Source organism: Odontesthes bonariensis, chromosome 8 (genome assembly GCF_027942865.1).
Source record: "Odontesthes bonariensis isolate fOdoBon6 chromosome 8, fOdoBon6.hap1, whole genome shotgun sequence".
Lineage (NCBI taxonomy): Eukaryota > Metazoa > Chordata > Actinopteri > Atheriniformes > Atherinopsidae > Odontesthes > Odontesthes bonariensis.
Genome location: NC_134513.1, coordinates 11,123,785 through 11,140,368, shown reverse-complemented (window position 1 = coordinate 11,140,368; position 16,584 = coordinate 11,123,785). Strand labels below are relative to the sequence as shown.

General features: G+C 42.0%; 1 protein-coding gene across 1 annotated transcript in view; it reads left to right on the top strand.

Moving 5' to 3' along the window:
* The window catches only part of snd1 (staphylococcal nuclease and tudor domain containing 1), a 160,254-nt gene extending 143,871 nt beyond the window's left edge, over positions 1 to 16,383 (top strand). Inside the window, exons 23-24 of the mRNA XM_075471701.1 lie at positions 13,663 to 13,707; positions 15,422 to 16,383. Coding sequence (XP_075327816.1) covers positions 13,663 to 13,707; positions 15,422 to 15,487 — 111 coding nt within the window. The 3' untranslated portion in view covers positions 15,488 to 16,383. The remainder of the gene's footprint in view (positions 1 to 13,662; positions 13,708 to 15,421) is intronic.
* The last annotated feature ends 201 nt before the right edge of the window (positions 16,384 to 16,584 follow it).

Here is a 16,584-nt window from a genome sequence, read left to right as displayed (position 1 = left end):
ATGATGTGACCTGGTGGAACTACTTGCATTTATTTAGGTCTGAATCTGGAGGTTCAATTTTAAGCTGGTCTGATGCTTTTCAAGAAATCTGATGGCCATTTATTAGAGCTGGTTTGTACAGAGAGAGTTTCTATGAAATATATAAAGGACAAGGGTAAAGAAGAGCAGGAGATACTGCCTCCAATGAACACCAACTGAGTCTACAGTACATTTCTCCGCTGTTGGAGCCACATCTGTCTGGAAAAAGTGCTTTGATGTTTGTCCCCCTGTATGACTGGCAGCAGACTTCCTGGTTAGAATTACCACTACAATTACAATGGTCTACAAGGTGCAGCATCCAGTGTTCTTATCTTTTAGTAGTGAAACTAGCCACTTCAGCACACCCCAGAAGGTACTGTTTGAAAGCTTCACAAGGTTTCTCATCATTTAGTTGCACTAACTGAAAAAGTGCAAACACGAAAGCCTCCAGTACTCCAGCTCTTAAGATTTACACCTCTGCACTCACTCTTGTTTTCTTTTTATAACAACTCACCTGTCACAACATTTCGATCATTGTTGAGCAAGACTTCCATTGGCATCTTCTTCAAAATGTTGTCAGACCCCTCCGAGTACAGTTTGAGCAGGTCAGTTGCATGTACAAACACTTATGATTGCTCAATGATGTCAAACAGCAGTTTTTTAGGGTCACTCTATTTTTGCTCAGTCCAGTTGCAAAGATCTTTGTGCCATCACTACTTTTTTTTACACCTAAATAAAAAAGAAAAGACTCGACCCAGGTTGAAAAGTTTTAAGTCTGTATAGCACCTACTGCTTTCCACCAGCTCAGTAATTGCCACTGTGCCATAGCAGAACCTCTCATTTCCATCTTGGTCTGTAATCTATGGATTTTTTTTAATGCATGTTAACTGGTATTACACAAAATACATGTAGGAATTTATCATTTTGCACGCAAGCAATAATATCTCTACTCACTTGTCAATCCACAGTCACACATAATATACATTTAAACACCTCTCCAATTCGCCTCAGATGGTGGCCATTTTGTAAAAGCGTGAAAGCATTGCTCATTTACTTTTCTCTCATTATGCTAATTTGTCCGGCAGACTCAAAGCTGCTCTGTACGTGAAAGATAAAAGAAAAATGGAGAATGCTTATTTTTGCTGCAATTACTGCTTCTGCCCAGCCCCCATTATTAATCAGTCTTTTTATTTATTTTTTTAAAATGCAGGTTTCAAAGGAGCACAGTAATGTGTTCATAAATATAATCACCCTGTACACGAATCTAAATTAGAAGCTGGTGGGAACAACACACTTGTCAGTAAAGTCTTTCTAATTTACTTGCTCACAAATGGAATGTATTTACTCGTTCACATCCCGCCTCGCAGTCAGTCAATAAAAGACTATGCATCATTGTGTGAGAGCTTTGACCTCTGACCTCCAGAGTAGCCAGTGACCGTAATGTAGTCTCTGGATAATGGACCCCACAGACATAGGACAGTGATTAAAACCTCCAAGCCATTTGCCTAATAGGCTTATAGACTGCACAGATTTAGGTTTTGTTGGATCAAATGGTTTCTGTTTAGTATGCAACAGCTGTGTCTCCACGAGCAGTTGCCCCCTCTTTACTGGCTACAGATGGATATTTTGATCTAGAGAAAGCTTAACAAGCAGCAGTGTTGCCAAAGTGCTTACAAGTGTGTGCTAGAGTTTTTCTTGTTAATAATTCCACTCTTCAAGTTTGCTTCCAAGCTCAAAGCCATCACTAAGATCTTCCACATTTCCTGTTTGGAAAACCGAGCTCAAGTGTAATCACATACTTGTCATACCTCTAAATGGAGAGTAAATGTGCTTCTGATTCATAGCTTCTTTGGGCTTTGCGATTGACTGTACCTCTGCTGTATTCGATGTCTGTATTTAATAAGTAAAAGGGTGCTGTTAAAGATGAGAGATCAGTCACAATTCATATCATTTTCTGAAATCTCTCTCGCTTTACTGACCTTCGAGGCATCATTAGAGATGTGAAGATTTTTTTGGAGCAAGCGTATGAGTTATTAAATAATTGGTTATCAAGTCACTGTTGATAAACTTTCTTTGATTAAAATCTGCTACTTTGGAGAATAGCTGCTTCAGAGATCTGCTTGTTTTCCTGTGGTGTCATTTATTTGCAAGGTGCATTCTGGCTTAGAGATTTATGAGAACTCCAACACCTGCTGTTAGTGCGACAACAAAAAAAATGTTGTCGTGCTGGAGCAACAGCCAAAAAATGTTTTAAGATACAACCTTTTGTTGCCCTCTGGATCAGTGCCTCATTCTTCTCCTCTTTCATTGAAAGCCTTTGATAGCATGCATGCAAACTTTCTTACTTTTCATCCTGAGCTCTTTCACTCCTCTCCCCCTTCTCACTCATCCAATCATCCCCCTTGTAAAAATGACTTTTGTCCTTCCTGTCTATTCCATTTTGCCTCTGCTCTTTATTCATTATACATTCCTGGGGATTGGAACATGGTCACTGTAATCTGTACTCTAGTGCTAAAGCATTATATAACAGATGGGCTGTAATGTTCATTGGCACTTGAGCAACCATTCATAAGTCAGCCATAAGTGCACTGAAGGTTAACACCAGACTTTGAGGGTGGCATTGTCCCAAGAGAGTGAAAGCAGAGATGTTAATCCATTTGAGGTTTATTTCTTTTTCTAGTGCATTTCCACCTTAAGCTGTACTTTAGTAGATACTCACGAAGCCCACCAATAATGCCACACGTTGTTTCGGCTCTTTCATGTGTTATGGACGAGATGGTTAAATGAATATCAGATGCCTGCTAAAGTAGCTTAATAATGGCACGATGACAAATTATGATTAATATAATGTATAGATCACCCACTGTATGAGCACAATAAGCACGGTGAAAGTGGATCAACACTGACAGATTTAATGTCACTGTATGAAGTCTAATCCGTCCTACATCAGCCATATGCTGTGTAGCCCTTTTGCACATGTTTTATGTGAGATTTAGATAATCACTCAAGTGATATCATTAGTTAATCACCAAAACATCATTGGAATCATAAGTGATATGTCGTTTACATTGAATGCATTGCCATTGATGACGAGTAACCACTCATGCTTGCATCAGTGGTTGCTTCAAACCATATTTTACACCACTGTTTCTGTCTTTATCACTATTTGGACATTTTAAATCCAGAGCTAGATTTTGACTGCCTTTTGCTTCCGTTTGTGTAACAAAGAAGAGTGTGAGGGCTGTAGGTGTTTTTTATTTGATTGGTCCCCAAGGCACTGTACTGTTGTACTCTGTAGACTGCCAGGTACAAGTGGCTGCGACTGGTACATGTAATCAACATGTTTGCGTCATAAAAGAGCTGTTAGCAAAGCCCAGCAGCTCAGTAATAGTTGCCTCAAGCAGCCAAATTTAGAACAGTGTCAACCATGTAATTTGGTCTGATTTGCACCAATAGCAACTGCTGTTCTTGTGTTGGGAGAGAAAATCCGACAAATTTGGTTAAATCGGCTTTGATTTTTCTGACAAGCTGTAGAAGCAGAAAAGGTATCAAGCAATGGAGTTCATATTTGAACAATTATCACTCCGTTAATAAGCTGTTGAATTGAGTCACTGTTGATAACTTTGGCAAATAAAAGATGATAATTGAATATTTGCCATCCTGACTTATTCTCTTCACAAATGTCTCGTGTAGTTCCCCTCTCTGGTTCTTGCCTATCACACACTAGCCCCTTTCACACTGCCGAATAACCCTCATTTAATTCGCGAATTTAGCGTGTCCGCTGTTGCGTTCACACTGCCGACCCGGGCTGCCGCGTCAACTTGACTCGCCTTTGACCCGCGTCGGACCCTAGTCTTTTTGCCGAGTTTGATGTGAACGCAATCGACGCGGGTCGGACGTGGGCGTGGCGTGACGTGAGGAGTTTAAAAGACAGAATGGACAGCGACAGGTGAGGACAAGTTTTACTCTGTTTTAGCCTACATCAAGTTGGAGACATTTTTTAATATGGCCAACTGGGGAGACGAGGAGGTCCGCGAGCTCCTCAGCCTCCGAGCAGAGGACGTTATTTACCGCTACATTTCGGGGACGGTGTTCGCGTTCTTCTGCTTCAAATTGTAGCTGGATTTCCTCAATTTGGAGGTTATAGTGCTCCCGTATTCTCCGCATATGTTCATCGGCGGCATCCCACGTTGTAACCATCCACACACCGTAAAGTAACATCTCCATGAACTGCATATAATTGCATAAACGATATCTCAAGGTGTCCCGCCATCGTTTGTCTGAAAAATTTGATGCAGACAGGTGTATTTAACCCTACCTCCGACGCATGGCTTGTGCCTACGTCATTGTACACGCCCAGCATTTTGTGTTTCGTGTGACGCTCTGTCACTAGGCAACGCCCCCTGAACTCAGCTTCAGGCGACACGGGTCACCCTGACACACCAAGCGTTCACATTGCTCGACGCGGGTCGAAGGTGCAATTTGGACCCGCTAAGGTAGCGGGTCGCAGTGTGAAAGGGGCTACTGACATGAGGCTTTCTTCCCACCTCAGGCACAGTGGATAGACTACGCCATCCTTAAATGGTCTGGCACCATCAACTCTCTTCTCCTCTCCTAAAATGGCAACATGCCCCACTGGCTCACATATTCTCACTAACACACTTCCTTCTCTTCCTTTATCCCTCTTAATGTCTTTCTCCAAACAGTGTTTACATTCTGGTTTCTTCTCTCTTTGCCAGTTCCACAACATCACTGAAGTCTCTCCTGTTATGTCCTATCGCTCTCCTCTTCACCTCCTCTTTATTTGCCCGCTCTTGTATTTTCCATTACTCCTATTTCTGTCTTGGACATATCACTTCCTCTCTTTGCTGCACTCTTTACTTTTATCTCCACTCAAAACTTTATGTACACTCCCTTCCCTCATCATTTTTTATTTTCACCTTTGGTATTCATCTTATCCAAACCAAGCTATTAAACAGCAGTGAGGAGGCTGCTTGTTTGGCTTTGGCAAGTGCTAATTTGCATTTTGTCTTTCAGTCTTATGTCATGATAAGGTATCAAAGTGGAGAGCCGCTCAGATCAGACCTGGGGCCTCATTTATCATTAGTGCGTAGAATCCCTTCTAAATGAGTGAAATTTAGAATGTGCCTAAGTACAAAAAAATCGGCATTCATCAAACGTTCTTACACAGGTCGTACGCACACAGGTAGGTAATCTGCAATGATAAATACCACACCTGCCAGTTCACCTTGCGCGGGCACGGTCAGACTAATTTGCATCATGGAACGCCCCCAATTAACCATATATGGCACCAACATTCCCTTTAAAAGCCACCGGAACTTACTTGCTTGCTTGCTTGCGCTTGACATTTATTTTCTCATGTGTCTATGCATGAAATATCTTTTAACTTATCTAGACTGTTGCCTGTTTTTAAATTCATTTAAATGATTTTATTTGTTTCTCTTTATATTCTTTTACGTATTTTTAATGGTTCTTGTACTCCCTGCTGCAATGCTTTTATTTTATGTAAAGCACTTTGAACTGTTTGTACATGAAATGTGCTATACAAATAAATTTGATTTGATTGACTCAGAGCGTGGATCTCGAAAACACATGAGAAGCAATACAGAATCATGCGGCGGACAGCACAGCTTTATGCCAATTACGCACACAGGCTCCACACCTCCACACACGCATCGCGTCTGCAATCATAACTCATTAGGGGAAATAACATTTTGCCAATATTTTAGAGACCCCCCAACATTTCCCAAATCATGTTTTCGGGGGTCTCGTGTCAGTTTCAGGGGGTCTGGGATCCCCCGAGTCCCCCCGTAGTTCGAACACTGACCATACATATAACCAATGTTGCAAACATGCTGCGCAACACTCACCAATAAGCCATCCATCTTCAACAGCTCCTTCTTCCATGGAGCTGTTCTGCAAAATAAAGGAATCGTGCGTCCCCCCTGGCCATTGGGCAACGACATTGAGAAGCAGCATATCACTGTCGCATATAAGCTGTACATTAATGGAGTGCTTCCCCTTCCTATTCACGAAGTTGTATTCGTGCTGTGATGGTGCTTTTAGTGCGACGTGAGTGCAGTCTATTGCTCCTATGACGTTGGGGAACTGCGCGATACCATAAAACCCTCGCTTAATGTCTGCCTGGCGTGTACCCCCATAAGGGAATCGAATGTAAGTCGGTGCCAAAGAAATAATCGCATCCAACACTGTGGGTAGAATTCGGCTCATGGACGGCTGAGAAATGCCGCATCGATCTCCTACCTCGCGCTGAAACGTACCTGTAGCCAAAAAGCCCAGAGTGGACAGCACCTGTATGCACAGGTATGGCTTGCGTGCGCTTAGTTTCTCGCTCGAGAAATGGCCCAATTCACGGCAGAGCAATATATGTTTTGGAAATCTGAACCTGCTTAGAAGCCACTCACTACTTTCTGCCAATAAATCTGCACGCTCCCTAAACACGCGCTCCCTCCGTAGCGCACGGTTTTCCAGATCCTCAAGCAATGCAAGATGGGCCATGTTGCGTTCTGAATGGCATGTCCTACGTGTGCCTTTTATACCCATATCAATTAAACTAGGCTGATTGTCAGGTCTTCAGGTGAAACAATTATTGTTACACTCTGAATGAAATGCAATGAACGCCAGGTAGGTCTAATGCACCGTGCTTTGGAATTGCATAGGCTACACAGACCCAAATGCCGTCAGACATACTGTAATGCAACAATTAAATGAACATTGTAATATTCCCCTGTGCAGCGATCAACACCATTTGCAGTTTCGTAATTCTACCACTAGGCAATGTGCGTAAGCCTGGTCAAAGCTGTGCGTAGATTTAGGCACATTTCTAAGTTCAAGTACATGTTCATAAATCCCACACTTTGCTCAGGAATGATCGCACGCACGCTTTACGCACAGATCTGTTCCTAAGAACGCTTGATAAAAGAGGGCCCTGGCGTTGGCCCCTTAATGAGCTTTGATTATTTGCATTTTGCAGCTGCTGATTCTGTCCTGTGAAGGCACAGTGTGGTATTTGTAATACCACTTTTATAATTTTAAATGACGGTTAAGAATAGCAAGACACCGTCTGTATTCCTGCGAGCAAATGTTAAAAACAAATAGGCACCAAGCTGAACCGAATTACAGGTACATATTACAGAAATGTTTCAGCCCGACTGGATACACAGTATCTGCCTGCAGCAGCTATTTTTGACCAGCACACAGAAACTTGTACCCAGACCTGATATTTCTTTGTCCAAGATGTAATGAGTCTGTCATGGCAACTCAAGTGGAAGATAGCTATGTGGTTAGCAGACCTATCTGTTGTGCTCGGCTGCTTTTCATTGTGTTTTCTGTCAGCAGCTGCCAGCAGCATGACTGATTCAAACTCTGGCAGGCCACTTGGTGCTAACCCACTAGTTCATTCACCACACCTGACTGACACTGGTGCTAGCCCACAAAGTTCATTAGCGCTACAAGCTAATGATCTTCAGTTTGCTAATCAGAAGTCAATTAGAGACACGGATGTGTTTGTCACTTCTTTGCCACGCTGTTATCAATCACCAGCATCCAAGTCTGCAGAATCAACCCAGGCCTAGTTTCCAATATGTTCCCTCCTGACAGGATTAAGATGCGGCATAAACTATAAACATATTCAATTTTTATGAACACATGTGCAAGATCTTTTATTTAAATGTTGTGCGAGTGTGTCAGCAGAAGAAAGACCATGGGGAAAACAGCTGTGAGGTAGCCTGCTAAGATTAAGAGCTGCAGACGAGTCCTGGAATCTTTAATTACCCAGGAACTCCCCAGGGAAATATAGTTTTCTTTTTTCTTTTCATCCTCTTTCCATGTATTGTTGCTGTATTCTGTATTCACAGTCAGGCCCTGCTTTTCATGTATGAATGTTGAACAGCTCACTTTGAAGTTGTGAAAAGCTTTGAGAGGTCAGCGTAGACTCTAAGTGCTGCCTCACATGAGACGCGATGCAAATTTTTGTCATTTATGTGTCGTTTTTACAAACTGCCTCATGTGGTTCTCTTCAAGCCCTAAGTTGGAGCCCCAAGTGCAGTTAATAGCACAGCAGGGTAATTGTCTTAATGGAGTTTGAGTGTAGATGGAGATGAAGCTATAGCTAGATATGGGGAATCCATACAGGAAATCAGTGAGGGCTCACACACACGATGCCTCCAGGACAGCTTGTTCCATTTATCAAACCACGACTGTTCTGTACATCTACTCCACCGTACAGAGGTCTGTACCAGTGGATTTCATCCTTAGTCCACTTATGGACACCTTACTGTTAACACAGCTTTGGACACTGCATCATGGGAATGCTGTTGAGCTAATACTTACACAGCAACAAACTTCGGCCTGGTGGACAAATGGCTTTTTCTGTAGCATTGCTGTTGTTGCTTGTTAGCTGTCCCCAGCCTCAGAAGACACCAGACAGATCAAATCAAAGACGAGTAACCATAACTGTTGTAAATTTGAAACAACAATTAGGTAAAGAAAACAAAACCAGTGGATTGGAGTTCATACAACTGAATAGAGCCAGTTTGGATTCTGCAATCAGGTGCCCATTGCCTCCACCTTATCTGAAAGTAAATGGCTTTAAGCCATATCTGGAATACCAATTAACTGTTTTTCAAGTTGTTGCCTTCATTTTTTTTAGGCTATCAGGAGCTCCCTCCTCATTAAAGAAGAAATAAAAAAAAAATAAAAATAAAACACGAGACACGCAGCCCCACTGAGCTCCATGGCTGTGTGACACCATGACTGCTCCCCACCAATGGCTCAATACCTCATTTACAAGTAGAGTTAGAGATGGGGCCTTTAATGGACATTTTCTGCTCCCCCATTATTGACTAAGCACACATCCGCATACATCCAAACTTGCACAGGCATTTGCCTCCCCTGCTGCCACTCCTCTGAGGGGCCTTTTGACATGTCCTAGCGACATGCACCACTTCACAAATGCCATTCCATCCTTTTCAGATGTATACACACACACACACATATGCAGGCACACTATCATCCCTCCCACTCACCCACAGGGGAAAAGAGGACAGGAGGGGAGTGGAGGCACTAAATTGTTCAAACTTGTATTATTTCCTCACTGCAGAAGAGTAATACTCTCTTCTGAAACTTCTACAAAACTAAGTGTGGAATATATATTAGTATGATGTATAGTATTCAGATGAGACTTGTTTTGTTTCCGGTGCCTCTGGGGACACACTGGAGAGTGTAGCTGTTGGTGCTTACATTGTATTTGCGCGTGTTCTACATAAGTGTGACCTCCATACTCTATGAATCCATGCTGGTGGGCTTGTCATGTTAGTTCCCACCAAAGCGTCTGATCTCCTCCGACAGCCATGCTGAGGGGGACCAGTAAGCAACAGGACAGTTTGCCTCAGATGAGGGCAATGACATTCGTACACATGATGTGTATGTTAGCCTTGTTGTGTTTCATTTGAAAGAATACATGGTTTTTAAGGAGAATTTTGTGTAAAACTATTTTTAGTCTGACTCTTATTTTTTTCCTACCTTTATACAAAATTTATGTTCTGCAAAAAGAACTCTGGCATTTTTAAAGTTTCCTTTCACCCTGGACAGCTCAGAAAAAATGAGGAGTACACGCAAAGCGGCAGCCGATGGCAGTGTGAGGCTCTTAAAGCAGCAAAAATTCAACAAAATACTTTTCTCACATTTTTGGAATTCTTGTGAATTATTTTTTTAATATATACAGACATTCTTTTGATTTAATGTAAATACAACTGAAGCTACTAAATGTCAGTCTTTCTACCTGCCCTCTGGAATCACTTTCACACGAGACGAGCATTCGAGGATCCTCTATGTGGTTTGCTACGGTGCTTATAAGGCAAACCCTGCTTTATCCACTTGTACAATGACAAGTCTAAAGAGACTTCCCCAAAAGTATGGTCTCCGCTCAGCTCGCCATGCAGTATTCATGCAGAGGCATGTTGAACGAGAGATGTCTCTTAGGACAATCCACAGCTCATCCAAGTACACTCAAGTTAAAACAGTGTGAGCTGCAGACATAAAAGCAGTTCTGTTCCAGCAGACGCTCAGATGATGAAGTGTGTTGTGCAGAGTTTTCTGCTTTCACTGGAATCGGAGCGAGACTGAGATTGCAGGCAGGGGGGAAGTAAAACAAGATATAAAAAGGATGGATAGAGCAGCATGAAAAAAAATGGGACAAAGCAGAGAGATTTTGAGTTTTTGTTTGTTTTCCCCCCCGAGTGGGATGGTTGCAGTTTGCTTGTCTCATAGATTGTGCGTCTTGATTGTCATTGCTGCCGATGAGAAAACTTCCACATACATGAAAGAATAGCTTTGTCCTGTCATTTCCACTTTGGTAGTTTTTAAGTCACCCGACATTCCATGTCGTCAGAAAGAATTCGGGGTACAAACCAGGCTCTGAAACGCTTATGATTTGCTTGCTTTTCATATGTGCTTCATCCAAAATCTTTTTCATTCACTCAACTGTGAAATCAAGAAAAAGCAGCTCACACCCAATTTGTCAAAAAAGTGCCATGTTAGGCCTTGCTCACCTCCATCACTCTCTCACCACATTCACCAGAACACCACCTGGACATGGCACGGCGGCCAGCGCTCGCAGATTCCCAGCCAGTCAGACTAACGGACAACTGCCAAACCGCCAGGTCCACACCACCTGTCGTTCAGCTTACAGAAAGCATCACACTTGCACCCTGTCTCCCATCGAGGCTTTCATCAGTTATCTGCATACAGTAAAACTGACTCGCGGTGTTCTCGTAGTGAATGTTCAGTTGTTTGTTATAAATGAAGGCGTATGGTTAATCGTACACATTCATGGACAGTAAATGCATTATGCCCAACTGTATTTTCTGGTGCCAGTGTCCATGGCCACTGCTCACCATAATGACATCTGTCTGGCATATGGGAGCCCTGTTGGGTCATCCAGACAAGCACACCGTCACCAGCTGCCCTGTTACTCAAACCCGCGCAAACACTGCATATTCTTTTATTTGTTTAGCTGTTCCTTATCTTCTGCACTTTGCTTCATCTGGAGCCTCATCAGGTTTAAGCCTCTTATTATTAATATCTACTTTGCTTTTTAAACACAACCCTGTATCATACCTCGCCACCCTCACTTTGTATTTGATAGTTTTTGTTTTTTTTATTATTGAGAGACATTCCTTGTCTTTTCCTCACCAGATGACTTTCGCTTCTGTTGGTGTCATAAATGAGCCCTTATGCCTCCCTACTGGAGCCAATAGAGGAGCTGTGAAAAAGAATCCGGGAGCGGATGCGTGGCGCTGTTTAAAACTCGAAGTCAGTCGTTATCAGGGTTAAGCTGATTAGCTGTTGTGTTCTTTTAACTAAAGTGTGGAAAACTGTGAAAGATGAGGGCGAGCCAGGAAAGGCACCCTCCCAACCAGAGTACAAAGAGGCTCACCGTGATCATTTCAAAATGGCAGCATTTCATCTGTGCATATTGTACTGTAGTGCTCTTGACTTTGCATCTGTCACATAATCATTTGCATTCACACCCAGTCTTATTGGAATGTCTTTCCTGTAAAGTTGAGTTTTTCCTGGTTTGTCATTTTCCTCACAAATGTAACTCTCCCCTCACATCTTCTGCATCACTTTAAACCTACCCTTATCTTTCCAAGCGCTGCACTTCGTAAAGACGGCTAAAACTGCTGTAGGCACTGACGGCTCCTCCTCCAAAGCCCAAATGAAATCACTGGATTTTTGTGTCTGTGAAATATCGTTCGCTGGTCCTACATATGGTGACATCTGCCTGATGGGACTAAGATGCCACATCCCGACCACTTCCAAAAAAAACCCAACTCATCTTTAGTTGGCTTTGATGGATGCCTTGTGCAGTCACAGCATTTTCCCAAGTCGCACACTCACATGTGCTCATACAGAGTCGCTGTTCGTTCCAGCTGTAGGTTTTCTATGTTGGCTGTGCCATGTGCAGCGTAGCTATCAAATCAACCCCTGTGCACAAGCTAGCAAAGCAATTAAACTCCAGAGCCCCATCCACACTCGACTGTTTTAACATCTGGCATGCTTGTTCTAGTGTGTGTGCCTCTAAGTGTGAACGCCAGCTCATCTGCTACTATAATCAGTGACAAATCGCAGTGCACAATTGCATCTATCATGTGAATACAATGAGTATTCCTCACTACAAGTAAACTTGCTGCAATCTCATTTCCTCTCACTGACTACGAAAGTCTGTTGCTAATTCAAGAAAGATGACAAGATTCAGTAATCTGCTGCACAAATTGTCTTTACAGAACTTTACTGACATGATGTTGGGTTGAACGCTGTATGTAAGTGTGTGTGTTAATAGAGCTTATGCTTAAGTTGGTCTGGAATGAATGATGAAGGACAGCTCCACACAGAGGATCTAAAACTCTAGTCTAGGTCCATACATCCACTTTCACTGTACACACCTAAGCAAACTCTCTCTGTCCTCCATTGCCCACCCCAACCCTTGCCCTATGATTCATCATTGGTTCGTTCAATGAGGCTAAATGGCTGTTCTAGCAGAAGCAGTCAATATGATCAACATTGCACACTGGCCTCTTCCTCCATCTCCCTTGGTCTCTGCATTCACACTGCAGATGATGCTCCCCCTGAGTGGTGTCACACCAAAACAAGCAATTATTAAACGGACTATTGTCCCTCAATCGGTGATGGCCTTTTGATTAACTACCAGAACATGATACGTTTGGGTCATTGACAGAGAAAAATGAGTACAGTGAGTAGAAATAAACTTGTCACAAAAGACAATCTCCACTCATCCACTTTAATTCGTTTACCTGTAACTTCCTAGATTTAGCAAACTGATTCCATGTGTTTGGCCATATAAAGGTGGAAGTAATATCCCTTTTATTGAAGGCAGAAAGCATGAATATTTATAATAATGAGTTATTCTCTGACAAACTTTGTAAAGCTGTCTAACATGTCTGTGATTATCATGTCCCAGCACCAAACGGTAGAATAAATCTAAGTCTATACAAAACCCAAGTAGGACTTGGGGTTTACCCCCTTTTAGCTTGTGGCTCCCTTTTGGCATCTTGCGACTGCACTCGAGTATAAATTGCTGCTACAAACCTTTGAGGAGTTGGCGTGTGGCTTGCAGGCACAAGGAATTGAAGGCACCTCTCATCTTGAGTGACTTTTCCAGCGATAGTTGTTGCATAAACCGTGAAGTGATGCCCTGTACGCAGCTGATAAAGAGACGACCCCAAATGATGATCCATAATGTGACGTCAGAGGTTCCGTTATGCTTCCTTCATACGTTTGTGCGTTCCGCATCCCCTGCAGTGACATAACCACTCTGTTATCTCTATCCAGTTGATCTTCAGAGAACACTTTGTTCTTTTCAACCAGTGTTGCAGGGATGGTGAACAAGTGCTCTTCCTGCAAAAAGTGAACTGTGTTTATAGAGAAAAAAAAAAACTTGTACATTTCCTGGTAAGCTTGAAAAGCAATGTCTCCAAGGGCAGAGTAAGTTGAAAGGATGTACTGATTCACTGTAATCCTTTAAAATCTTGTGTGATGCAGTTATGTGATGTGTCAGTGATTAATCTCTTTCTGCCTTAGGTGACAGAGTACCTGAACAGTCAAGAATCCGCCAAGAGTGCCAGGGTAAGTAACCTTATCCTCGCCACTATCTTACAATTTCTGAAGTCCTTCCTGACTGTCTATCACCTCTGCCTTCCAATTATTATGGTTTGTCTGCTTTTAACGAAATTTAATGACAACATTTTTCTATCAAGTGTCTTTCTTCTTTGCTGCTTTTCTTTCTCAAGATATCACACATTAAGTTGGCAGTCTGTCCACTATGGTGTGCTGCCCAGTCTGGAGGTCCATACTATGAAAATGGGGGTGGGGATGTGTTCAAAAACAATTATTGGGGCTCGAAATAAAGAAAAAAGACTTGAGTGACTAGATGGAAAGTCCCATTCTGCCAAGGATCTCCTATAAGTAACTGAGGAAAAACTGCCAAAGAATGGAACAGAACATGAGAAATTCAACTCAAACCTATTAGTCACCCTGGTTAACCTGTCATTTGTCGCTCTAATTAACATTAAAAAGTAGTGGTCTAGTCAAGATGACATTAATCAAGACAGTCTGTTCAATTAAATTTGCTACAAAGTCTTGGGTGAGATGGAAGTTTTGGCTTAGCTGCAGATTAGACGGGAAAGCTAACTGTGATATTAAAATATTTTTGAGGAGTCTTGGCAGTCACAGAATTTCTCTCACTTCTGTTTTTCCCAGAGGGTGTTTAAACTTACTGATCACTCACCAAGCAGCTTCTTTGATTGTTGAGGAGCAGAGGGGAAAAAATCAGCACTGAATCCCTTTGAACCTAAGCTGAGTCTAAAACATAAAAAAAAAAAGAAAAGAATATCTATATTTACTAATAATCATTGTTGAACAGCTTTTTAAAGATGATAGAGAAGTCAGAAATAATTGAAAAACCTGTTGATGCTTATTGTAGAACACAATTTGTCTTATTCTCCTTATTTTTCAAGCCAGAAAACAGCAAGACTCACAGACTGAGACAGGAAACCACCAGGAGCTACAATAGAGGCTGGGATCCTGTTTTATTTTATACATGCAACATAAAGTATTATGGTTTCACATTCTAAAAGAATTCATACCTTCCTGTGCTCTTTTATTTACCTGGTGGTTTTACAGGCTGCTCAGACAATAAGTCAGTCAGAAGAGACTGCAACCGCTATCAGAGTCACTGCCATGTTTTCAGGGTGTCAGGGAGGAGACGGGGGGGGAAAAAAAGGCAGCCGAGTGAGAAATGGCTTCATTCATTGCATGCATCCTAATAACTAGCGCTAATTAGCACAGTTGCTAATTAGCTATGAATCACGGCGTTAACAGCTGAGCGCACATGCTTCTGAGAGCCAGAAAAGAAACCTCCCACGCAGCCGCATGCACACAAGGACGGGACCATTTCTGTAATATTTGAATATCCACTTTTCTCCAATCATGTTGCGGTTAAGGCGACATTTAGGGGACACGTGTGACGGTTTATGAGGCGATGCAGGAGTGTCAGTGTAATGGAACATGAGATATAATAGACTGGATGGTATCTGAAGCGTTGTGGGCCGTCCTACCGGATGGGCAAGCACAAAAGCCTCTTTCACATATCGCTTGTGCCTTATAGGCGAAAAGAAGGTGTCCTCGTTAACCCGCTAATGTTCCTTCTTGTAATTCACAAATGCCAAATTAACATGTCGAGATATTACTGAAGTCTTCATTCGTATCAACAAGAAATTTCCCCACATCACTGCTCGTTTCTGTCATCGGGATCGTTAACATTTCTTTTTCTTCCCATCAGCTCAACATTTGGCGCTATGGAGACTTCCGTGCAGATGATGCAGACGAGTTCGGTTACAGCCGTTAAACAAAACAAAACCGACCATTCGATTAACACCATTCCAAAGACCAACATGGACGACAAGTGACGCATTGGAGAGAAGACGAACCTAAACGACAAGCATTGACTCACTCATTCTTTTTGACATTTCAGTCTGGCTTTTTTTCTTCAACTCGTTATTTCTTTGCTCCAAATGGAGCTTACTAGCAATCCTAAAAAAAAAAAGTCATTAAAAATAAAATCCCTTTCCATTCATCTTTTATTTCCTAATTGCCCACTACTCAAGCAACAAGCTCAAGCAACCTGCACTATTGCCAATCTGTGTTTTTTGCTATGTTACCCTCTCAGCAGACTTCCCGTGTGAATGATAATGACGACACTTAAGTACGTGTTTCAGCCAATCATGTTCTTCACGCTCTGACGCTCAAGTTCATTCCCTGCTTTCCTCTTTACTGGAACGGGCAGGATGTTTTGAGGGAGAACTCCATTTTCAGCAGGCTTTTTCCCTAATGAATTTCTTGTAAATGTGAGGATATGTTGAAAGGTGTAAATTGATTTATTTTAGAATATAACTGTAGGTGAAGCCACACAGACACAAAAAAAGGGTGAGTTTATTTTTGTCTTCAATGTATATCTGTGTGATGACATTTGCAGATGTTTTTGTGGGGAGTGTTTTGTCGTTTATTCACTGTCACACTTTTTTGACCAGTACATATGGATGCCTTCACGTGGCATTTTATCATCTCCTCTGTAAAGTTTACATTCTAATAATGGTAATGATCCTGTCTCTGGCAGTCTCTTCTCTTTCTGTCTCTTTATGCCATAGCAGATGCAGTGTTTGAATTTGTTTCCACGTAATGGACCTTTGCATTCTATTAAAAATCTGCTGAATAAAAATACAAAAAGAAGCAAACTCAAAAGAATGTTGTTGTCCTTTGTCATGTCAAATTTAAAGACGGATCCGAGAAGAACAAGCTGTTCAGTGAAGATAAAAGGGTTAAAATTACCTGTAGAACAAACAACTCTGAAAGAGGTCCTTCACTAAAAGCTTGGCATTTTAGAAATGATAAATTAGGAATGTTTCAAAGCTTAAGTTTGAATTCGTCCGCAATTCAACCAAGGAT